The following is a 26,120-nucleotide window of genomic DNA, read 5'->3' as shown; positions in this document are numbered from 1 at the left end:
TCATCGCACTACTTGAAGTGACCTAGAAGAGGTACTTCATTAGTTATCCTTTTACTCCCCATTTCTCTCAGCTGGGCAAGATGCACAGCCCGTACCTTCCTTCATGATGGCAGCGCCAACTTTTTTGAACGGAAGAAGCTGCTAGCTAGTTGCTGCTCCTGAGAGGGCGGAGTGACCTTGACAAAAATGCGACCAGTTTTGGGACACTATAGTTTTCAAGTTGTAAGCCATTAGAACAAAGGCTTCAACTTTTGTGTGGGACTTGACAAACATGGTCGAGATTGGTAAGCCAGTGAAGAAGCCCAATGCTGACCCAATTTACAAGTTCTTCTCCGTAGAATCACCTTTCTTGAGTGCATCCAGTATTACTAATGTTATTATTATTACTTGATCCGTAGCTCCATACAATGCCTTGCTGACGAATAACATCTCGCACAGAAACAATAGAAATAATACTCTTCATGGTAATTAACATCGATGTTTTTTCTTTTTCAAGATGTATTTGTAGCTTTTGCATCATCACCTTCTTCATATGCTTTGGAAATGCCATTTTCAGATGACCAGAATTGGCTCTCTCACTCTTTCGATTCCATCTGGCGTAGAACTTTCCTCTTCGCTGATGGTTTAGTTACCCTGTGCGTCCATATCTAGTGCACAGTAAGGTCAGTAGTTCATTAAATCCTGAATTATCAAAACCAGGAATGAAGGTTAGGATTCCTAGATGTTATTGGTCACCAACCTGCTGCAAATTTCCACTGAGGTAAAATAGAAATAGTAGCCAGCCAAATAAAGAAATAAAAACGGCAAACAGATTTTCCAATGCGTAGCTACTGGTCTCGAGGTTAGATCCGAGAGAACTGCATGCAAAAATCACATTGATCAGATAAGAAATAATATCTAAAGTAAAATTAATTTCAATGCACAGCCCGTACCTTCCTTCGGAGTGACGTGACTTGACAAAAATGCGACCAGTTTGGGACACTATAGTTTTCAAGTTGTAAGCCATTAGAACAAGACTCACTTTTGTAGTGGGACTTGACAAACATGGTCGAGATTGGTAAGCCAGTGAAGAAGCCCAATGCTGACCCAATTTACAAGTTCTTCTCCGTAGAATTACCTTTCTTGAGTGCATCCAGTATTATTATTGTTATTATTATTACTAGAACCGTAGCTCCATACAATGCCCTGCTGACGAATAACATCTCCCACAGAAACAATAGAAATAATACTCTTCATGGTAATTAACATCGATGTTTTTTCTTTTTCAAGATGTATTCGTAGCTTTTGCATCATCACCTTCTTCATATGCTTAGGGAATGCCATTTTCGGATGACCAGAATTGGCTCTCTCACTCTTTCGATTCCATCTGGCGTAGAACTTTCCTCTTCGCTGATGGTTTAGTTACCCTGTGCGTCCATATCTAGTGCACAGTAAGGTTAGTAGTTCATTAAATCCTGAAATATCAAAACCAGGAATGAAGGTTAGGATTCCAAGATGTTATTGTTAGACAAATAAGGAATATGGTTGGAGTCCTTGTGTAATTGTATATAATATTATTCACTAGCCGTCCTACAGCCGTCAAGCTGTCCTACAGCCGTCCTACCTTGTCCTACCTACACACTAGCCGTCCTACAGCCGTCAAGTCGTCCTACAGCCGTCCTACCTTGTCCTACCTACACACTAGCCGTCCTACAGCCATAAAGTCATCCTACAGCCGTCCTACCTTGTCCTACCTACACACTAGGACGGCTACCTTGTCCTACCTACACACTTGTATCATGTATATATATCCTTGTAATCTTGTAGAGAAAGATAATGAGAAAAAAAGCATTCTCTTCCATTTTTTCCACATTCACGTATCAATAACAAATATATTTTTTAGCCTACATACCTTTTTCTACATGGTATACAGAGCAGGTTTATAACCCTAGCCCTAATTTTTTTTTCGGCAGCTTTCTCTGCCATTCCCATGGCTGACTCTTCTTCTTCCGATGGTGTTTTTTCCCTTCATCATTCCGACCACCCGAATCTTATCCTTGTATCCAAGAAGTTGAATGGTGATAACTACACATCCTGGGCCCGTGGCATGCAGCTTTCCTTGAGTGCCAAGAATAAACTTAGTTTCATCACTGGCGATATCCAAGAACCTTCTTCCTTCGACGACCCTGATGCTCACGCGGCTTGGCGTCGTTGCAATGACATGATTCTCTCTTGGCTTCTGCATTCCTTGGAACCTGACCTTCAAGAATCTGTGCTTTTTTCCACCTCTGTCCAAGCTGTATGGGATGATCTTCGCGAACGCTTCTCTCAGAGTAATGCTCCACGCATCTTCCAACTCAACCGGGAACTTGCTACAATTTCTCAAGGTTCTTCTTCTATTTCCGCCTATTTTACTTGCCTGAAAGCTCTCTGGGATGAGCTTGCTTCTTATAATGATGGCTGCACGTGCTCTTGCAACACCAAGCATGACCGTCAACAACTCATGCAATTTTTAATGGGTCTCAACGAATCATTTGCTGCTGTTCGTGACCAGATTCTTTTAATGAATCCCCTTCCCACTGTTCGTCAGGCCTGTTCCTCGGTGTCTCAAGCTGAAAAACAACGCTCCCTGGGCGTCCTCCGCTCTGTCGATCAACCTGCTGCCATGGCTGTTCGTGGCCCGTCCCGTCTCTCCTCTACTCGTCCTCCCCTCCACTGCACCTACTGCAATTTTGATTATCATACCTGAGACACCTGCCATAAACTTCATGGCTATCCCGTTGGCCATCCCCTCCATGGCCAACCGTGGCGACCACCGCGCCGTGCCACTGCTTCCAGTTCTTCCCGCAGCCATGCACCTTCCAGTCCTTCCCGGCAGCCACGGTTTTCTGCTTCCCGGCCCCATAATTTCACCTAGGGCCAGCACGTGCAAGGCATCCAGGCTCCCGCCTCCTCTTCTACTCTAGCGACCCACCAAGTACACGGGGCCCAGCCCACTTTGCATGACTTGCAGCTTGCCATGCCTGACCTCTCTGCCGAACAGCATTCCCGTGTTCTAGCTGCTCTACGTGACACCACCACCCCTCCTCAGGCCAATGCCGTGCTCACTACTGATTTTGCCCAAGGTTTGTTACCTGTCACCTCTCGTCATGGTCAATGGATTCTTGACAGTGGTGCTACGGATCATATTACTTCTTCCGCCTCATGTTTGGTTAATCGTTCTCCTTCACATTTGCCGCCTGTTTCTTTGCCTAGTGGTGCTTCCGCTCCCATTACTTTTACCAGCACTCTTCCTTTAAATTCATCAGTTACTTTGAAAGATGTTTTATGTGTCCTTAATTTCCGAGTGGACCTTTTATCGGTTGGTAAACTTACAGATGGATTATCGTGTTCCATAACCTTCTTTCCTTCTTGGTGTGTTTTGCAGGACTTGGTTTCGAAGGCGATGATTGGTGTGGGTAAGCGATGTGGCGATCTGTATTACCTTGTGGCCCTTACCTCTTTTCTCCCCACCTGTCAACCTCTCTGCAACATCATTACCATCCCCTCCTCCCTCTGGCATAGGCGTCTTGGTCACCCCTCCTCCACTCGTTTGCAAGCTTTAGCATTCAGCTCTCTTAATTGTACTTTTGATTCTAGTCATATTTGTGATGTTTGTCCGTTGGCAAAACAAACTCGTCAACCTTTTCTTTTGAGTTCAGTTTCATCAACTTTCCCTTTTGCTTTAATTCATTGTGATATTTGGGGCCCGAATCGTCAATCTTCTCTTTCTGGTGCTCATTATTTCTTAACCATTGTGGATGATTTTTCTCGCTTTACGTGGGTCTTCCTCATGAAACATAAATCTGACACTCAACAATTAATTAAGGATTTTTTTGCTTATGTCACTACCCAATTCCGCACTACCATCCAATGCATTCGTACTGACAATGGTGGTGAATTTTTATCTCTTCGTAGTTTTTTCTCTGATCATGGGGTGCTTTTACAAACTTCTTGTGTTTATACCCCCCAACAAAATGGCGTTGTTGAAAGAAAACATCGTCATCTTCTTGAAACCGCTCGCGCCCTTCGTTTTCAATCCCATCTTCCTATCAAGTTTTGGGGGGAATGTGTTCTTACCGCTACTTATCTCATCAATCGTCTCCCTACCCGTCTTCTCCATCATAAATCCCCATTTGAGGTTCTCTTTTCGAAAACCCCATCTTATGACCACTTCCGCGTCTTTGGTTGTCTGGCATATGCCACCTCTGTCACTCCCACCACCAAATTTTCCCCTTGGGCTCATCGTTGCATTTTTCTCGGTTATCCTCATGGACAAAAGGCCTATACCCTTTACGATCTCGACAATCACCGCATTTTCACTAGTCGAGACGCCATCTTTCACGAAACTACTTTCCCTTATGCCGTTTCTCACCCTCCTATCCCATCCTCTTCGCCTACCCTACCCATCCCACCCCCTCTGGACTTTACATATAACCCACCCCTTCCTGCCCCGACGCCTCACCCTCCTCCACCTTCCTCCCCTTCCACGCCTCCCACAGATTCCCTTGCTGCCCCATTACCCGTTCCTCCCCATGCCCCTTTACCCACGGACATCCCTACCCCCCCACTACCTACCAATCCTCCCCTTCCCCGCACCTCTTTCCGTGCCCATAAACCTCCATCCTATTTAAAAGACTACGTTTGCTCGCAGGTGATTCTGCCATCCCACCCATCTTCGACTTCGCAACCCGGTTCTACACAAGGTACGCGATATCCACTTTGTAATTTTCTCTCTTATCACCGTTACTCTCCCAGGCATTTTTCTTACATTAACTCTGTCAGTCGGACTGTGGAGCCTTCCTCCTTTGCCGAGGCTGCCACTGACCCCAATTGGCAACGTGCTATAACTGAGGAGCTTCAAGCTTTACATGCTAATGGTACTTGGACTTTAACTTCCTTGCCCCCTGGCAAAATTCTCATTGGTTGTAAGTGGGTGTACAAACTTAAGCACAATTCCGACGGCTCTATTGACCGCTACAAAGCTCGTTTGGTTGCTAAAGGCTTCACTCAGGCTGAATGTATTGATTATCATGACACTTTTTCTCATACTGCTAAGATGATTACGGTGCGTTGTCTTCTTGCTCTTGCTGCTAGTCAGTCTTGGTCTCTTCATCAGCTTGATGTTAATAATGCTTTCTTACATGGTGACTTACATGAAGAAATCTATATGTCTCCTCCTCCTGGTCTTCGGCGACAGGGGGAGAATCTTGTGTGTCGCCTTCACAAGTCACTTTATGGTCTTAAGCAGGCTTCTCGCCAATGGTTTGCCAAATTCACTAATGCCATCATTTCTGCCGATTTTCAACAATCCAAAGCTGACTATTCATTGTTCACTAAAAAGTCTGGTATTTCTTTCACAGCTTTGCTCATTTATGTGGATGATATTGTGATTACAGGCAATGATGCTAGTGCCATTAATTCTCTGAAGTCTTTTCTCCGTGATCATTTTCGGATAAAAGACCTTGGTGATTTAAAATATTTTTTGGGTATTGAGGTTTCTCGTTCCAAACAAGGGATTTATATTTCTCAACGCAAGTATGCATTAGAGATTCTCAAGGACTATGGTTTTTTGGGAGCACGACCCATTGCTTTTCCTATGGATGACACAAAATTATCTGATAAAGGAGAACTTCTCAAGGATCCTGAAAAGTATCGACGATTAGTAGGTCGGTTAATATATCTCACTATCACTCGGCCGGATATCACCTATTCTGTGCATGTTCTAAGCCGTTTTATGCACGAGCCAAGGATATCTCATATGGATGCTGCGCTTCGTATTGTTCGTTATTTGAAGGCTACTCCAGGTCAAGGTTTATTATTTCGTTCTGACAACCAGACCAAGTTAACTTCGTTTTGTGATTCTGATTGGGCAGGTTGCCCTATCACTCGCCGGTCGACTACTGGGTATTGTGTATTCTTGGGCGGTTCTTTGATTTCTTGGCGGACGAAACGACAGAAAACCGTTTTGCTCTCTTCAGCAGAGGCGGAATATAGGGCCATGGCAGGTGCTTGTTGCGAGATAGTTTGGCTTCGTTTTTTGTTGAAGGATTTGAACATTCCTTTGGATGGTCCTTCCATTTTATTTTGTGATAATCAAGCAGCGTTACATATAGCTGCCAATCCTGTTTTTCATGAACGAACTCGTCACATTGAGATGGATTGTCACTGTGAACACGAAAGTTCCTTGAAACAAGAAACAAGAATAACGTGTACAAAATAATATTTTTGTGTTTAATGATTTTGGGGTTACGATCTCTTTGTAATTTGATCCTCTGATTCTATCTCCGTAAGATGTAGATTTGTTGATCCAAGGGCCGTCGAGGCTTGATCTTGGATGAACAGTTGTAAGTTTCTTCAAGGGCCTTCGTGGCTTTGATCTTGAAGGTTGATGGAAGTTTCTTCAAGGGCCTTCGGGGCTTGATCTTGAAGGTTGATGGATGAGCGGATCTTCAAGGGCTTTTGGGCTTGATCTTGAAGAACGGTTGGTTTTCTTCAAGGGCCGTCTAGGCTTGATCTTGAATGAACAGTTGGTTTTCTTCAAGGGCTTTTGGGCTTGATCTTGAAGAATGGATGTGTGGATTTGTTTGTTGATCCAAGGGCCGTTGGGGCTTGATCTTAGGATGAACGGATGATGAATGAATCTTCAAGGGGCGTTGGGCTTGATCTTGAAGAATGGGTGTATGGGTTTGTTGAGGTTGTTGATCCAAAGGGCCGTTGGGGCTTGATCTTAGGATGAACGAATGATGAATGATGAACACTTTCTTCAAGGGGCCGTCGGGGCTTGATCTTGAGTTGGTGGAAGTTCTTCAAGGGCCGTTGGGGCTTGATCTTGAAGGAGGATTTGACGAAGAACGAAGAGTGCTTTCTTGATCATTCGGGATTTTCTTGAGAGCTTTAGAACTTTAAGGCTTCAAGGTTTTGGTGTCTGTATTTGTTGATGTTGTTGATCCAAAGGGCCGTTGGGGCTTGATCTTAGGATGAACGGATGATGAATGATGGACACTTTCTTCAAGGGCCGTCGGGGCTTGATCTTGAATAATGGTTGTGTGGATTTCTTCAAGGGCTTTTGGGCTTGATCTTGAAGGTTGATGGATGAGCGGATCTTCAAGGGCTTTTGGGCTTAATCTTGAAGAATGATTGGATGTGTGGATTTGTTTGTGCTGTTCATCCAAAGGGCCGTTGGGGCTTGATCTTAGGATGAACGATGAACACTTTCTTCAAGGGCCGTCGGGGCTTGATCTTGAAAGAGGATTTAACGAAGAACGAAGAGAGCTTTCTTGATCCTTCGGAATTCTTGGGAATTTGGATGGTTGGAAGCTTTGGAGTTTCAAAGCTTCAAGGATTTGGGGAATTCCTCTTCTAATTTTGGAGTAGAGAAATGTATTTTTGAATTCCTTGATGCTTGATACCTTGATGGAGAAGCCTATTTATAGGCTTTGAGAATGAATCACCACCACAAAATATTTTTTTTTTCCAAGCACCATTGCCTAATTTTCCCACTTAATGCAATATTGAAATTGAAGTGGTGTAACTTATGGCCTAATTTCCCACTTAATACCATTTTAAACTTGAAGTGGTGTAACTTATGGCCTAATTTCCCACTTAACACCATTTTAAACTTGAAATGTGTATGCTTTGTCATTACCCAAATGAGAAAAACTTGCTTTGATCCGTAATGGATTGAAGTGTGCTTGCCTTGTCATTGCCCAACATGAGAAGAAAAACTTGTTTTGATCCTCAATGGATTGAATGTACTTGCCTTGTCATTGCCCAAAATGAGAAGAAAAACTTGTTTAATCCTTCAAGGGTATTTCTTCCTATTTTGTTGAGTCACACGCCATGTGTACAATTTGTACAACACGTGGCGTATGCCATGTATGCCTTGACACGTCAAAACTTTAATGCATTGGTGAACATTTGTTTTACTGAAATTTCGATGTCTACAGTCACTTTATACGAGATAAGATTGTAGATGGCACAATAGAGACCAAGCATGTGGGTACGGCACAACAGTTGGCAGACTTGTTTACCAAACCTCTTGGGAAAGAAAAGTTTTTGGGTATGTTACGCAAGTTGGGAGTTCTTGACATGCACTCTCCAACTTGAGGGGGAGTGTTAGACAAATAAGGAATATGGTTGGAGTCCTTGTGTAATTGTATATAATATTATTCACTAGCCGTCCTACAGCCGTCAAGCCGTCCTACAGCCGTCCTACCTTGTCCTACCTACACTCTAGCCGTCCTACAGTTGTCAAGTCGTCCTACAGCCGTCCTACCTTGTCCTACCTACACACTAGCCGTCCTACAGCCGTCAAGTCGTCCTACAGCTGTCCTACCTTGTCCTACCTACACACTAGGACGGCTACCTTGTCCTACCTACACACTTGTATCATGTATATATATCCTTGTAATCTTGTAGAGAAAGATAATGAGAAAAAAAACATTCTCTTCCATTTTTTCCACATTCACGTATCAATAACGAATATATTTTTTAGCCTACAGACCTTTTTCTACAGTTATTGGTCACCAACCTGCTGCAAATTTCCACCGAGGTAAAATAGAAATAGTAGCAAGCCAAATAAAGAAATAAAAGCGGCAAACAGATTTTCCAATGCGTAGCTACTGGTCTCGAGGTTAGATCCGTGAGAACTGCATGCAAAAATCACATTGATCAGATAAGAAATAATATCTAAAGTAAAATTAATTTCAATGCGCGCAGATCCTATAAGTAAGAAGATCTTCAATAACTGACAACGAAAATTCTTTGTTGATGTTGCCCTATCCATTACAAACCTTAGATTTTTAAGTCCTTACCAGAAACAATGCAAAAGTTTTCACGGAAAGTCTGTTGACTTCACCGTATCAGACTGAAAAGCATCAAGAAATATCCCAAAATCGGAAACCTTTGTATCTGACGGATTAATAGGGCACAAATCATTTAGGGCTGTGATATTAATTGGAACAAACAATCGTTGCAGTAAAAAGTACTAGGTTTACGTCCACTTTGATGACTTTGGCAAGGAAGTTGCCAGCAAGTTGACTCTCTCTTTGCATAGCTAAAAAGTACCAAAAAACTCCAAGTACCTAAAAGACCAATGAGTAGTGAGTTAATAATCGCACATAATTTGAACTATCTTTTGTTGTGATAAGATTAATTCATATATATGAACAAGACTTACATGACTAGCAATGATGTAAGGAAAGAGATTGAATCCATCTTAAAAATCCATATCGAAAACAGGTACCAATTCCTATTCCAGTCTCGGTTGTAGGAGAGTGTTGAATTCTTTACATGATACATAGATACGAATAACCTGTGGGACATATTGTAACAAAGCAAGAGTAGTCATAAACTCCTTGGCACGCAAAGAATTCGAGCCCCTTGATTTTGGAAACAATATAAATGTTAAAACATGGCTGTCATAGCAGTGGTAAAGAGAAATAGGAAAATTCAGCCAATTGTTTAATTGATAGGATAAATAAATGGTACGTTTTATTTTAATTTGTTCAATTGTTTTTTGTTCTCATAAAACATTTAGAAGCATTTTTACTCAGCACCATTAACTTTAGGATATACTCATTATTCTGTTTAAAGACTGTCACGTGAAAATCACAATAACTCTGGTTAAGACCAATTTTTTTTAATTATTAAAAAAGATCTCTTGGGTTAGGGGTGAACAAAAACGGATTCCTAAAGAGCAGTATTTTTGTTAACAAAAAAAAGTCCTATTCTTTTTTCTTTATAAAGTTTATGTTATTCGTTTGAAGAAAAAAGAAAAGCCCAATTAAGAATGGTTTAGACCCAATGGCTTTTATGGTGCAGTCAAAAGTTAGTATCCGCAATCTAAGGGCAATCAATCCCTTAAATCAAGAGAAAAGCAGATTGACAATGTTCATAACTGAACCTACCATGTTATGTTATGCATTTTTCATACTTTTTAGAGACTAATCGAACAAAAGATTTTACTTTGTTGGTGACCAATTTCAAAACCGAACTTCTTTGAAATTGTTGACAAAACTCTCGCATCCGGAGAAAATTGGATTGAATATTTAAATACAATTAAGGGTGGAACAACTGTTGGAGAGTCGCATCATCACATGCCAATGGGTCCTCCAATTGCCACACTTTCACTACGAGTCATTGAGTCCATTAGAAATAGATCCAAATTATTCGACCCAAAAAATACTATTTCGGTTTTGTGATTTAAGAAGTAATTTCAAGTATTTTTTTTTTTACTGAATTTTTTTTTTTTATAAAAATGATGGTATGGCTCTAACAAAATGCCTTCAACTAAAACAAATTCATTACGGGCATACTTGTTTTTCAATAAACATTCCGAAGCGAGATTTTAGCCTAAAACCTCATCACATGCATGTTTTCTTATTTGAAATGAGAATTCAATATTATGATTTTGATATTTTCAGTGTTTATTAACAAATGGATATTTCACCTATTCAGGGTCTTAAACTTCTCCATATTTCTAATCATACATAATTAAAAAAAAAAAAATTACTGTTTTCCACACACCATCCTATATACAATAACTGAAAAACTAAGAATTCGACTAATTATGGAAGAGTAATTGATCTCGATGCCATTTATGTTCTTCTAAATACTTAATTTTTAATTCATAACCTTTCTCATTCTAAATAAATAAGTATATAAATATAATAAAAGGTGATTACTATATAAATGCTACGTGGACAAAGAGTCATGGCTGAAGGCTTAATAAACAAGTCGGTCAGTCGACCAATTTTGACAAATTTGAAGAGTTAAGGGAGCTTGGATGAGCAAGTAGCAACTGTCACTGTTTCCCAACCATAACGTCCACGACCACATCTCCCTCTCCTCCATCCATCCCATATCAAGAAACAAATGGTGTATCAATGTCACGTGTTTTAGTAAGAGTAGATAACAAAAATGATATATCGTATATTATGAGACAAGTATACAAATATCATGTTTTAATTAAATAAAATTGTACGGCTGTGTAGTCGTGTTCATAACATACTAAAAAATGGGTCCACGTATGGGAAGAAGAAGAAGGAGCAAAATGATCGATCCAACGAAAGTACTGTACAATGTTGTGTTTAGCTTTACCCTCTGCATGTGTTTGGTCTTTCGTCCATGTCCGACACTACATACACTCTTTGAAAAGTTAAAAAAAAGGCACTCTCACATTCTTCCACCTCTCTCTCTCTCTCTCTCTCTCTCTCTCTCCTTCCTTTCTTGGCTCTTTTATTTTCTTTGTTTGCACTCATTCTCCGCACTACACGGCATCATTCTCGGAGCCCAAGTTTCATCAGGGCACACAGGCTCGAAACAACCTCTCTCTCACAGAGAGAGAGAGAGTCGCAACTCTCGCAGGTAAGCCTCCTCTCTCATCTTCTTCAATGGAGAGTTTTTGATAAATTTCTCAACTTTTTGATATACAACTTCAATGTAGTGACAGATGGTGTAAATTATGCATGAATTTAAATTCTGGGTTTTCTTCGAAACATTCTGGTATCGCTGTTTCCCTTTGTTTTGAGTTGGGATGATGTTGGAATCAGACCAAAAAAATATGAACTTTCTGATGTACAAGTACAACTTGAAGTGACTGATGGTGTTAATTATACATTAATTTAAATTCTGGGTTTTTTGTTTGGAACATTCTTGTATTGCTGAGTACTTAGAGTTAACGGAAGACTTAACGTAAAATCATTGGAGTAAAACCGAGCGCAGTGGCGTTCTAGAATTCATACAGTCAATTCATTTAGTGAGATAAAGATTTGCTTTTGTTGTGTTGTTGAATTAGTATGATGTTGGAATTAGACAAATTTGGATTAGGATTCACAATAAAGTTTCTTCCTTTGGCACACATTTCAAGGTTTCATTCTGCTTATCAGATTTTATTGATGGGATTGTTGGGAGGGTTTGAGGTCGTTGAAAAGGTTAATTTTATTCACCAGAAGAGCAGTAGTAATTCTTTTGGTCATGGGAGTTTGTTAGAGTAGGTAAAATTTAGTTCATCTACTAAATGCTTTTCCGTTATTTAGTTAAAGATATTTGATTTGGCCTATCTGTGTAGGTGTGAATTTTTTCTGTACTTTTTGTGTGTGTGTGTGTGTGTGTGTTAGGTTGATAAAACTATGGATTGTTACAGTAATTTTAATCCTTTTCTTTTCAGAGTTGATTTAAATTCGGATGCGAACGGATTTACCATGATCTCTTCTGCCACCCCTGTTGTTGAACCTTGAACTATAGAGAGATTAAAGAACATTTGCTTGATCGAAATCAGGATATATGGAGGAAAGGAAACTGAATTTGAATGCGCCTTTTCTGTCTGTGAGACGAATTGCTACAACACCAGTGATCGCAGATGGAGAGAAAGAGAAGATAATGCAGAGGCCCGATGGGCGGCATACTCTTCCTTCTTACAAATCAGACTTTCGTTTGGAGCAGGTGACAGAACCGGTTGCAGTTCCTTTTCACTGGGAGCACATCCCCGGAAAAGCCAAGGAAGACAATGAGGCAGAGCTTCAGCCTACAGAGGAGGCTTCAGTTACTCCTAGGCTTCCCCGGGGAAAGCTTATGGATGTTACAAAACATAATTCAGAAAGGGCCTATGGAGATCAAAATGAGGCTAGATCACCCCACTTTAAAGCGTATTCTTTGAAAAAAAATGTGAAGGAGTTGAAGTGCTCGAAAGATGTAACAAACGAGAGACTGGCCTTGGAATTACAGAATGAGGATGATGTTTATTCGGATGCACTTGAGACGATTTCCCCTACGAAGTCTTTCTCATTGAACTGTAGTGCAAGTTGTCTCAGTCAATCCGAAAGTGCAGACGTGAAGCCATCTAGACCCTCCGCTATTGATCCACAAGCCCGGGATTTCATGATGAATCGATTCTTACCTGCAGCCAAGGCAATGTCTTTGGAGACACCTCACGCTGCAAAGAAGCAGCATACAGCTGCACCTGAACCGCCTAAGAAGAATCACGAGGGTAATCCGCCGTGAGGTTACGAGGCCCTTACCTAAGGAACAAGTATCTCAAATGGAACTGCAACACGGACAATACGAAGAGGAAAAAGAAAGTGAAGGAGAAGATGACGATTACGATCCCTCTGGCTCTGTTTCAGCGAAGGGTTGTGGGTTGTTTCCCCGGTTGTGCTTGCGAAACTCTTTATGCCTCTTAGGTCCAATTCCAGGGATGAAAGTTAAGACCCGGGGTCTCATGTCTTCGTCCTCAAAGGTTGCAAGACCAGAAAAATCTACTTATGGTCGGTCTCACAGCCAACAACTCAACAAGGTTGTTTTAGAAACTATCACATCTCTAGTTTCGTTTATTTATTTTCCGATAACAAAATCATATAAATTCTGACATTTTCGTATGATTTTAATTAGCATGCTTGGGATGCTGCTTATAAGCGCAAATCAAACTGTGGAGTCCAATCAGGTGAATTGCTGAAGTTGGAGAATAAGAAGGCTGGTGAGTCCAATCGCTTTACTCATTCTGGTGATCTAAAGAAAGGTAGGTCATCTCCCTTCGGGAATTCACGAAGTGCTTGTATATCCCCTTACCGGAATAGAGCACCTTGTGGAGTCAAATCAGCAGAATTTCAGAAGTTTGACTATAATCAGGCTGGTGAATCCAGTCGCTTTACACTCGCTGGTGATCTAACAAAAGGTAGGTTATCTCCCTTGAGGCATTCACGAAGTGCTTGCATATCCCCCTACCGAAATGGAGCACCTTGTGGAGTCAAATCAGCTAAACTGCCGAAGTTTGAGTATAAGCAGGCCAGTGAATCCAGTCACTTTACACACTCTGGTGATCTCAAGAAAGGTACACTGTCTCCCTTGAGGCATGTACGAAGTGCTTGCATATCCCCCTATCGAAATGATGCCCCTCATGGAGTCCATTCAGCTGAACTGCAGAAAATTGAGTATAAGCAGGCTTGTGGATCCAGTCTTCTTACACATTCCGGTGATCTAAACAAAGGTAGGTTATCTCCCTTGAGACATTCACGAAGCACTTGCATAACCCCCTATCCGAATGAAGCACCTCGTGGGTTCCATTCAGCTGAAATGCAGAAGTTTGAGTATAAGCAGGCTTGTGAATCCAGTCGCTTTGCACATTCTGGTGATCTAAATAAGGGTAGGTCATCTCCCTTCAGGCATTCACGTAGCACTTGCATATCCCCTTACCGAAATGTAGCACCTCTTGGAGTCCATTCAGCTGAACTGCAGAAGTTAGAGTACAAGCAGGTAAGTGAGTCTAGTCGCCATACACATTCCGGTGATCTAAACAAAGGGAGGTCATCTCCCTTCAGGCATTCACGAAGTGGTTGCATATCCCCCTATCGAAATGAAGCAACTAAGTCTCCATTTCCGGGAGTAGGATTTCTTGGCATTCCCAGAGAAGAGAGTACCAAAGCCAATAGTAAGTCCAATTTGCATAAAAAAGGTGGTCACAGCTTTCAGGAAGTAACAAGCCATCAACGAAATATACAAGGGCCACGCTCTGAGAGCCCTATCGTTGAGAAGACGCTGTATGTAGATACTGTAAATATTGGCAAACTATCAGATTCGAATTCCAGTTCTTTCGATACCAAAGAACAAGTCGACTGTGCTGATGAAATTTTTGAGACCTTATTAAAGAGAAGACACATGGAAGAAACTTCTTCTGCAGAATATCCGTTTCAAGACATCAAATGCCTGAATAATTTCGAGGCTGGTGGCAAATTGGAAACTGAAGTATTCGAGTCTGCTGATGACAACTCATCTTCATTATGTGACATATCACACTTCAAAGGCCAAATAGTTTCAATGAAGGACTCTCTGCTGGGAATTGGTCAGGAAATTGAGGCCTCTAACTATTCAAACTCTGATACTAATGGAAAGCTGGATAGAAAAAGTGGTCAGATTATAACTATACAGTCTCCTCTTCCCCCACCTCTACCAAGATCACCTTCCGAGTCTTGGCTTTGGTCCACCCTTTCGTCAATTTCTTCGCGAAATTCATTTTCACACGCGTATACTAAAAGGCTGGAATCGGAGACATCCTCCATGAGTACCAAGTGGGAAACCATTGTAAAAACTTCCAATTCGCGTAATGATCATGTGCGCTACTCTGAGGTAATAATCTCACCATCTTTCATTCTCACATAATTTTGTATACAGTAGAAGTTTTCTGTGACAAAGGGAGCTCTAACATTTTATACCTTGACAGGAATTAATTACTCATTTTTCTCAGCAATCCTAGAGTAAGATTTGCCTGGGTCTTCCAAAATTTTCTTTTTGTTTTGCTGGCTTCGTCGGAAGCGTTGGTTTGAAGATGATCCGAGATAGCTAACTCGAGCTGGCCAATTTATTTTTGGAGGCTCTCTTCCTCCAATTGTTTTCGCTACTGTATACCAGATAAGCAACTTGTGTTTTCAGTTTCTGCTTTTGGCTTTTTTTTTTTTTTTTTAACCTTATCTACAGTTGAGTTCCTCTTACAAATTCCTTGTAGTTGAAGCAATTCCCATATCAGTAGCTTTTAATGTGTTGGCTTTTGATATTTTTGGAAGTCAATCACCCTAAAGATGATCATTCATTTACATTTTGCTACTGATCATTAAAATATTTGTATATTTCAGGTTTGTAGTTTCTTTGCTTCAGTAAAAGTATTTGTATATTTCTGTGATGGATTGTTCCTGGAGCATGAAAGCTGAGATTCCATCAGCATTTCATTTGTCCCTAGACAAATGAATTCAAAGACACCCCCGCTCTTAAGCTACAGAAGGCCCATGTAATTTTCTGGACCGTTCGACTACCAGACAATAGAAATTATGAATCCCTCGGTAACTTTTGAGAGCCCATTCTAGAGTGCCTCAAATGTTCGGTTTCATTGAAAGTACATACGAACAAAATCGCGTTATACGCCAATCTATGTTATAGTATGAGTCAACGAGGAGTTTATGCTTTTAAGGTCTCGTTTGGCACGCTGTATAAAGCACCAAAGAGAATTGCTAAGAATATTCTCTCAAAAGTAAGACTCTCTATAGACTCTCCGACACTTCATCATTGTGGCACAATTTCTATGCCAACGTTATAAAATAATGTGCTAAAAAAATGAGGTGGCAGAAGGTCCATGAAAAGTTCCAATTTAAAAGAGTCTTCTTAGCATTTATCAAGCAGCGAATAAGCCTAATAATATGATGCCCGTTGTTAAGTGAGCTTATGTACTAAATCGTCACCTACTTATTGAATACGGACAACTTTCATTTATGCAGTTGACACCTGGATATTATTAATTGATTTATGTGTTAGAGTGAACTGGTTATACTACCAATCGGTGCTTAATTTAGAATCACACAATAATTTCTCATTTCATTGTTTATTTGACATGAGAAACATGGACATGTCTATGCAAGGATTTTCTTCTTTTTTCCTTCAAAAAGGAACAAATCAATTAGTTTTATGTTTTCTTTTGTACTTCAACTTTTAACTCCCACCACAAATTTTTTATTTTAATATCAAAGTTAGTCAAGCAACCAAAACATTATGGTACTTCTATATTTTGATTGAAATGATATTTACATTAAAGTTTTATCTGATTTAAACTATGAGAAGGACACGAACTCGGATGTGTAATAGAGCATATATATCCTCTTAGTCTCTAGCCAAAATGCACAATCTTTATTTTTGTTTCTTAAACTGGAGAATTGTGTGTCATTTGCTACCCGCCAATTGGAAGTAGGTGCACGTAGCTACTAACCCGAAGACTTAGCGAACATGCTTAGTACTCTTCAGAATGAAACGAAGTAAAATTTTTGGGGCTTGTAAATTTGTGACCCTTTCGTTCATGCATGCAAAACCTTGTTATCATAATACCATTGAGGGTTTAAGGAGTCAAAACCGAAAGCACCACCAAAAAAAGAGAGAAAGGAAAACCCTAAGCTTGTACAAATGCTTTTAGAACAAGTATTTCACAATACGTTGAGAATTTTTGACACAGGACTAGCCAAGGGGGTCTTGGGAAGACGATGGAGATATATACCTGGGAATCACTAACCAGCCTCCTCAATGCCTGGGTGGCTCCATGACATTAATTAGTATAGACTGGAAATTTGTTTGGATATACTTCTATATTCACTATTTGCACCTCAGTATATATGTGGGGTCGACCAGATTAGGTCGACAACAAGAATTAAAGAGAAAGAGCAAGCTTAGTGCTAATTTCCTGTTTAACTCTTTGCCCAGTTCCATAATGATCTTCACTAACCATACGATGTCTGGAAGTAATCTTCTTTTCCTCATAATTCTCAACTCTTTGGCCCAGACCCAATTCCAGTTGTGGCATCCATTCTTTGTACTTCGAAATTTTTTCTGCATTCAACTGTAACGGAATTCAGGTAGTAATTAAGATGAATAAGAATTAACATGTACGGAATCAAAATTAAAAAGTAATGAAATGTATAATATACATATATATATATATATATATATATCAATAGACTAATCTGCAGACTGTAAAGCATACCTCAAACCTAAATGGCGACTTGAATTCGGTTTTGTAGCAACTGGAATTGGTGATAGAATTGTGTGCGTTTGATGGAAATTGCCTTACGTTTCTGCTCTCTCCAAGGTGCCAGTTTGGTGGCCTTAAATTGTGAGATTCCCCTATCAACCTTGGTGTGGTGTGCATATGATGCATTAGATGGTCAGATTGGGAGCCATTACGATTATCCAACCAATTGATTTTGGCAGCAGGTATTCTTTTAGGCCTCCATTGTTGTTTGTTAGTCGTTTCAAATGGAGGCCACCTCTTTTCCTCAGGAAACTTGCTAGGGTTTATTGGTACAGTTTGCAAGATTGAATCTATAGATTTGTTCGAGTTGTTGCCTTTTGCGACTTCTTTGTTTAGTAGAGAACTTGACCTGATTATAACAACAATAGAAGCATGATTGTAGAGCCTATGGCTAGATAGAAGAGAAATATAGTTACAAAACCAAAAAAATACATACATCATTGGTCACTAACATTAGTCATGACACGAGATGAGGTGGCTAAAGTCACTATCAGTGCCTAATGATTGTTACCAAGTATGTTTATTATAAGTAACTGACGGCTTTAGCCACCTCATCCTGTGCCAACGATGTCAGTGACAATTTATGTTGATTTCTTTTAGTGTTAGTGTGTAACATATATATACCTTGAGCTAGCTTTAAAATCTGGCTGTGATTGGCTATGACAGTCGTGTGGATTTGTTGCTACAACGATGCCACCGTTGTCCATTCTAAAGTATACATGTCGCCGAGGCTGGTTGATTGTTTGGTGCACCATGCAAGATATGTAATCCCTTCCATGCTTGGATTCGTGGTTTTCAGATAATACTGCACCAAAAATAGGATTTGCATTCATGGATAAATTGTTTCACTTTCTTTTCCATGAACAATATTTATCACATAAGGACATAAGAACTTGGTATAAATGACAAATTCCGGAAGTTTTTGTTTGTAATTTAGACTACTACAGTTTTAGAAGAATTATTTTAAACAGAAAAAGTTGTTAAATAACTTAACCTTGCTAATTTTATACTAAACTCAAAGATGATATCAGATCAACCTTTACCTTGGCCATTCCCATCAAGCTTCTTACTTCTATACATCTGACAATTGGAAAATGCATGATTGGGAGGAATTAGTAATTTGGAAAAGAAAAGAATTAAGTCTATCAGGATCTGATTAATTATAAGGATATGATTATTTTGACAAAATAATTATTTCCGAACCTGCAAGTGACTCTTTACATGAGAAATGCTAAGTCCTCTCACATTCATTAGCTGAAGAACTAATTTGGGAGTTGCTCCTGCATCGATACGAAAAGAACAGAAACATTATTAATGTAAAGAGGATGTAATTAAGTAAAGTAATAATAATAATAATGTAACTTGATCTTAATGTTCCTATATAGTACATGGTATTTTTTTTTCTTTAAGTATTAAAAGCGATTTCAAGTTCGAATCCATACTCTCAATAAAAAATCTATCTACTTCTAAACCTTATTATTGGAGAGACGCGCATGTAGGGCAAGAAAGTACTGTTCATCTTGATGTAAAAGGATATATACATATTTATTATACGTATCTAGCTAGAAACTTACTATCTTGGCCACCCAGTCTTTCAACAGCGTGCACAAAAGAAAGATGGAGTTGAGGTGTCCACCGAAGACGAGGCATTTTTGATCTCACATATTGCCTTACTTTAACCCTCTGCCCTTCATTTCCTCCACTAGAGATATCATTATCTGCAGCTTTATTCCCTTGGCCTCTTTCTTCATTGTCACTACTTGCTTCTTCATTCAAATCGAAGGATGAGAATTTCTGGGACGATCCCACTGATCCGTTTTCTACTTGTTCCTCGCTGATCTCGTTACTCTTCTCAGCTTCCTGATAACCAAATTCTGGCTCATCCATTATGGCTAGCTAGCTGCTTAGTTCCCCAGAATGATTAGTTTCCTCTTTATCAGCTAGGCCCGTGCGTTGCTGAAAATTAACACCAACCAGACGTTAAAATAGTGGATTTCACTAGAAAAGAAAAGGGAATTAAACTATTGTTAATTGGTAGTTTAGCAGTATTTTTTACTGCAACCTGAGTGAGATACAACTACTGATATATTTCCAACTCTCCTGGTTATAGTACTATATGTTCTTAGTCATCCTACGAACTTATTTGGTAAGATGTGGATAGAGAAAAAAACATTTTTTTTTAAAGATATACTTAAACAGAAACCCTGAGTGGTGGACATGATTAAGAAAATAAAGCTCGAAGTTATTAGTGTGCTGAGAACAAGAGTTTCATATAATCATCAATATGTTGACAAGAGTTCAGCTATTATTGCCCGTCTGGAATCAATTAACAAACAAGAAAGAAATTAAAGCTTTACCTCTCATATTCTAATGTTTAATGATTCCCCCATTTCATAAATATATTCATACAAAAAATAGGGTTTTGTTATGATTAATTCTTGGGAGATAGAGATAGATCGAGAGATCTTAATTTTTAATTAGCAGTAGATCGAAAATCATTGTTTACCGAAACTGAATTTTTAGGCTGCAAATAATGATCCTATCTATCCAGTAAAAACAAGCTGATAACAATCACCTTGTTTACCCCCATTAAAAAAAAAAAAAATTCAACTTTGTGTGATTAATTAAAGGTTAATTAGTTCTCAAAGAAAACATGCTGTTTATGATCTGCGTAAACTAGGGATGAGAGACTACGACCGAAAAATGAAGAAAAATAAGAGAATAATTAATAGACATTAATTAATCATGAATCGCAATCATTGTCTTCTTGAAAAAACTATACATATCAATACATCATTACTTTGAATTTTTTTGGAAAACAAAGAGAAATCAAAGGAGAAAAATCAATCAAGTATACTAGCTTAAGTAAAGTGTACTTTGCAATTCACTTTCTTTCCCCCAAAATATAAACACCATTGGTGGTGAGAGTATTACTTGCCTCAATCCTTCTTCCGAGTAATCAAACATTTTTTCTATAATCGATGCCTAGATGCAGTGAGGGAGGCGACTGACAGAGATGCTTAAGTGTTTCTCGGTTCTGGGAGCTTTTGTTTGGTTCCAAAGAATCCAAACCACGGAATTAAGGTCATCCAATGTAGATATTCCAAGACTTTCATGGCATAAGAAAGTTAATACTTAATACTCACATTATGGATACAGATCATGCCAGTGCTGCAACTTCCTTGGAATATTGTTGGAAATCATGTGAGTCCTCTCCCACCCTTTTCGCCTCTCGATCTCCTTTTTTTCAGTTTTTACACCTGTGTCCTTTTAAAATCTCTCTCTCTGAGCTGTGTGTTTGTGTGTATGTCTTTCTCTCTCTAGCTCTCTCATAGACACAATATGCTCGTGGTTATCTTAATTGTCTTGCACTTGACCTCTGGGGAGACTCCTCTCTAATCTATTGGTTTATTAATGATAATCAACATTTTGTTCTGTTGAGCAAGTTTCATCTAGGTTAATGTAATCAACTAATTATTGATTGTTTGAGAAAGAGTGAGGTGGGGCCTCTATATGTCATCACTCATCACTCTCCATTTTCTTTCCCACCTAAAATTGGACTTTTCCCCAATATCAACAAGCAGCTGTTTTCGTGTGTCGTGCTAAGGTTTTTCAATTTCCTTACATTATTGGTAAGGTTGTTTCATACAAACACTGGAATTTTGTAGGGGGCCACATGCATGGTGATTGAGAATTCTTGAGATTGAATACTGGTCAATTTTGGTGCGACTTCATGCGCCTAATCAAAGCTAACACAAATGGCAGGCATACATCGATCAAACTTCCTGCAACCTAATTTCCAATTGTGCAGATTGATTTCATACGGGTTAATCGAAGAAAGATGAGAGACAATACGAAGAGTAACTAAACTCTTAATTAATAAGCATATGCAAAGCTTTTAAGATTTTAATATGGAGTTTACTCTCTCAACAGGTCTGTCCCCTCTCGTGTGAGTGTGTTTAAGCCTAATACAAGAGTAATACGTGTGGAGTCTAAAATAATCTCAAAAATTCTAGAGGCGACACGTGAACTTTTATTCTAGAAAGATAAGATTGTCCTCAATAAATGGGTATGCTTCTTAGATACTCCCCGAACAACTCACACCCTTGAAGGTCCCAGTAGCTGAATACGACTGCCCACAGCTTACCTGCCCTTAGCAAGGAATTAAATATAAGAATTAATTACCCAAATCCTATCTTTAATACATTCCCAATTGAAGATTGACTCTAATCAAGTAAGTAGTCCCAATTTAAATAAATTAGGGATAATTACACCATTATCTCAAGATATTATTTCCTATTTAATATCTTGAGAATATTTCTCTATAAACACCTTGGCCAATAAGATGTCGCCATGTGTAGGGTAAAACCCTTACACTATGGCTAGCCCTATCCCTATAAATACCCCATATTCTACCAAATTTTCAGAGCTTTTGCCACCCCTAAAAAGCCCTAAACACTTTACTCTCTTAGCGAAACTGACTTAGGCATCGGAGATCCATTGGCCTAACCCCCCCTAACACCTCGTGAGCACGTGAGGCTTAGGTCTTTGATCAAATGTGTTGATTGTTTTGCAGGTGCATTTTCTACAAGGCGAAGCACAAAACTGGTTCCACACCTTGCCGCCACATTCAATCTGGAACTTTAGTGAACTTTCCTTGGTTTTCACTAAGGAATATTCGTCCTACTGCTCGATCAAAAAGAAGTCTGACCACCTCTTCAACATGAAGAAGGACTCGTATAAGACGTTCCACAAATACGTCAAGAGGTTCAAGGCGGAGAAGGCGAAGATCATCGGATGCGATGACAACATTACATGTTCAGCCTTTTGAAAGGGGCTCCTAAAGATCACCCACTTTTTGAAAAAATTGATCATGCGCGGGGAGCTGACCTCGGCAGCTTCATACGCTTTGGCAGAGAAACACGCATTGTGGGATAAGGCTAAGCAATCCTGCGGGAATGAGCAAAAAAAAAAAAAAATAAGCACAGGGATCGTTCCCCAAACAGAGATGACATAGTACCTAAGGCGTTCACTAAGTTCACAGTTCAGATTGGCCAGATTCTTTGTAAGCTCAAGAATGAATCATGGTTCGAACTGCCATCACCCAAAAAGGGTGATCTTACTAAGCTGGATCAGACAAAGTATTGCACATTCCACCAAGGGCTGGGTCACACTACCACCGGCTGCCTGAAATGGAAGCAATACCTTGAGGAGCTAACGAAGGAAGGCTGGTGTGACAAATACCTCAACAAGCCAGCTGCACGGCTTATGCAAGTAGCGGAAGTTGACAGTGAACCCCCATTGAAGACGATGTGCATTAATGGCATCTTTGCCAGGTCAGAGTACTCTCAATCCACATTTAGCAAGGTGAAGAAATGCCTGAGGCAATCTCTCATCACCTCCTGAACTCTATTTAGGCCTATCCAAATAAGTTCAAAGTCTCAAGCAGTTCGACGAACAAGACCTCGCACACCGATAATTATCCCAGTTGTTATGCAATTTCTACCTTCCAACATAATTGATGCGTTTCTTTATTCTCAATGAAGATCCAAGAAGTTATTCACAAATTTTGCTCAACTGTTGCATACAACAACTACTCAAAGCCTTATTTGGGTTAACTCTCCAGCGCGAGAGGGTATACTGACACTCATCTAGGTTGGCTCTTCAGCGCGAGAAGGTAAACTAATTCCCCGACACCCATCTAGGTAAGCTCTTCAGTGCCAGAGGGTAAACTAATTCCTCAACCGCCCTTGTGACAAGCAGAAGACACTCTCTGCCCTGCAAACATGGCGTGTGTTTTCCAATAAGGAGAGGGTAAACTAATCCGGAATATCCAGACGTGTATGGGTGGTATGACTGCTCAGTTTCCTCTGAATACAATGACTACCTAAGCTGGACGACTCCCAGAATTGGCCAAGAAAGTCATTCCCTTGGAATAGACTTAGCCGACTGAATGATACAATTATGCGGGATCCCACGTCTCTAACCAGAAGAAACGCTAAGTGTAAGGCACCTGTTCACGAAAAAGTTCGCTTGATAAGATAGTTCATCCTCGATGTGCAAGTCTTCATAAACGTAGCTTGGTTTTAAAGTGTTGCAATACTAGTTAAGTAACCTGCGGAATCAAGTTACAATTTGAAAGGATGTGGCCTCTGAGGCTTGATTTCGCCTACAACTCATGCCTAAAATGCCTCCGAGAGCCAAGGACGACGCCTGAAGTAGTCACGCAGGTTATCTGCTTCTGTAAGTAAGACGCCCGACCTACGACCTAACAGTTGACAACCCAAGGTAATCCGTAAGCCAAGACTTACACTTGATATGACTATGCGGACCCGTCTGATTACTTAAAACCAACACTTCCGACCGACGATCTACGGTTTAAGTTTTGTTGGGAAAAAGTTGAGTGTCATAACTATAGCAGCTACACGGACATCCTCTGCTTCATACGAGAAGCATGAGTTCGGCTAACGGCTCTATAAGTTAAAATCTCGCAACATGCCCTGGAGGGCCAAAGCTCAAGAAGCCACTAAAGTCAAGTGTCACAACTATAGCAGCTATGCGGGCCTCATTTGCTTTCTACGAGAAGCATGAGTCCGGCCGACATCTATATAAGTTAAAAATCTCTTATTTTTCCTCTTGCAGCTAAAACTCTAAAAGCCTCGAAGACAAAACTAAAACCTAAATGGCAACATGGGATCGACTGTTTCCTTGAGGCAACTGACCCAACTGACCGTTTTAGAATAAAGTTTTGTAAAAAACACGACAAAATAGAAGGATGAAGCAAAACAAGGAAAGCTGTTTATTAAATTTCTAGCAAATTGATAAATTGGCTCAAAGGCTAACAAATTTCAAATAAAGCATAACAAAAATGAAAAGAAGAAAATTTCTAAGTCTAAGCAAAAAGACTATTCCTTAGTAGCCTGTGCAACCACTGGTTCCTTGACTGCCACGCTTTCAGTAGTCGCACCGCTAATAGCAGCCAAAACTTCCATTAGCTCATCCTCAGCCGTCTCTGCCTTGACTGCCTAACCCTTAGCTGCTTCACTAAAGATAGCCTCAAACGAGAAATCAAGCAGATCAACTGGAAAACTGGAGAAAGTATCGAAGTCCTTCTCGGAAAACTCATAATCTGACGGCCTGCCCTGAAGATAGTCTACATAACCAAGCTTGTAGAAATCGGCCTAACAAGAAGCAAGCGCCACTTCATGACCAGCTTTCTCATTCTTCAGCTGCACATTCTCCTCAACAAGCCCAATGTAAGCACCCTGCAGCTCATCCAGTTCTTTTCTCAAGTTTTCGTTAGCAGACATCGCACCTTGTAGATCCACTTCCTTAGACTAAAGCTTACTGGTAACCTCATTGAGACAAGACACTTCAACATGCATAAAGATAAGTTTTTCGTCCTTGGCAAAACAAGCAGATGGTAACTCCAAATTGACACACTTAAGTTCCTTGACCACTAGAGAAACACGACTGACTTTCTTCTCTGCAGCCTTCAATATCGCTTGAGTCGCACTAAACTTAGTCTTCAAGTCGATGATCTCTTGATGACCAATCTTCAGCTGCATAGAAGTGGGGGCAAAGACATCAGACCATTTCAAAACAGTGAGTTCAGATTTGAGCTTTTCGATATTTTTAGCAGCTGAGCTAAGCTGAGCCATCAACGTCACTTCGGCCTCCTTAGCACACCTGACAACATCCTAATCAACACGCATAGACTCAGCTGCCGAGATCAAAACCTTATGCATTGTAGCAATCAGGGAGGACCTTCTCCAGCAGGCAGGACGCTTCGTAAAAAAGTCTAAGCAGACGACAACTTTCCCAACACTATCAACAAATTTGGAGTATGCATTGACTTCCTCAAACAGGTCAGCCTTTAGCAGCACGCAAATCTCGGTAAACTTACCATCCCAAGACTCAGTGGATCTCTCACAACTGCCCGTGTGAGTAGATTTCCCCTTCTCAGTAGATGAGTCAGTCACGGTAGAATGAGGAATAGGCCCAGGCACCACCTTAGCAACAGAATCCATATTTCCGTTCTTCATAGCGGCGAGCCTCTCATACGTCGAACTAGATTTAGCTCCCGACGGATGCTTCAATATAAACCCGAACACTGGGGCGCCACCGAACCCTTCCGCTGGGCAAGTCTCTCAGTAATGGATGCAGTCACCTTCAGAGCAGCAGGTTTTACAGGCTCAGGCTCAATGGTTTTCTTCACCCCCTTGGGGGAAGTTAGATCAATAACTAGTTTCTTAGCAGCAGACAAGCTTCCACGAGCAACAGAAGAAGTCTTTGGCTTCTTCTCGGCCGAAGACTCACAAGCAGGTAAGGAATATCTCTTCTTTCCACCCTTATTGGTAGTAGGCTCTATAGTAGCGATCGAATGAGCCAATGCCTCGTCCTTTATTTGCTTTATCTCTTCCTTCGGAGGCAGGCCACCTTTCTCCTAACGAAGAGGGTTGAGCAGCCAGCGCCACTCACGGAACTCAGCAGGAATGCCCAAGGCGATGTGAACTTTCTTTATATCTGCCGAAGTCCTTAA

At 40.3% G+C, this 26,120-nt stretch overlaps 2 protein-coding genes and 1 pseudogene across 3 annotated transcripts; 1 reads left to right on the top strand and 2 right to left on the bottom strand.

Moving 5' to 3' along the window:
- Window positions 1-8: 8 nt before the first annotated feature.
- On the bottom strand, window positions 9-10,497 carry LOC103944237 (annotated as a pseudogene).
- A 528-nt stretch (window positions 10,498-11,025) lies between these two features.
- On the top strand, window positions 11,026-15,691 carry LOC103944087. The gene is made up of 5 exons (XM_048591431.1): window positions 11,026-11,388; window positions 12,191-12,968; window positions 13,033-13,315; window positions 13,411-15,141; window positions 15,236-15,691. The coding sequence occupies exons 2-5, from the start codon at window positions 12,307-12,309 to the stop codon at window positions 15,266-15,268; spliced, it is 2,709 nt and encodes a 902-aa protein (XP_048447388.1). The 5' UTR covers window positions 11,026-11,388; window positions 12,191-12,306; the 3' UTR covers window positions 15,269-15,691.
- Window positions 15,692-16,925: 1,234 nt separating this feature from the next.
- LOC103944086 (two-component response regulator ORR24) lies at window positions 16,926-20,976 on the bottom strand. Of its 2 annotated transcripts, none has more exons than XM_048591104.1 (7): window positions 20,517-20,976; window positions 19,153-19,534; window positions 18,782-18,858; window positions 18,622-18,658; window positions 18,203-18,383; window positions 17,531-17,927; window positions 16,926-17,386 (listed from the first exon to the last, which is right to left on the bottom strand). In XM_048591104.1, exons 2-7 carry the CDS (start codon window positions 19,463-19,465, stop codon window positions 17,198-17,200), a joined length of 1,194 nt encoding a protein of 397 aa, XP_048447061.1. In that variant the 5' UTR covers window positions 19,466-19,534; window positions 20,517-20,976; the 3' UTR covers window positions 16,926-17,197. The 2 variants fall into 2 exon arrangements, with proteins under 2 accessions (XP_048447061.1, XP_009352763.1); XM_009354488.3 differs by having other exon boundaries at window positions 20,725-20,976.
- Window positions 20,977-26,120: the final 5,144 nt, after the last annotated feature.

The sequence above is a fragment of a genome, unplaced genomic scaffold (assembly GCF_019419815.1).
Source record: "Pyrus x bretschneideri cultivar Hongxiangsu unplaced genomic scaffold, Pyrus_bretschneideri_v1 Contig33, whole genome shotgun sequence".
NCBI classification, from domain to species: domain Eukaryota; kingdom Viridiplantae; phylum Streptophyta; class Magnoliopsida; order Rosales; family Rosaceae; genus Pyrus; species Pyrus x bretschneideri.
Note: the sequence above shows the minus strand (reverse complement) of the source record. Positions and strands in the feature narration are given on the sequence as shown.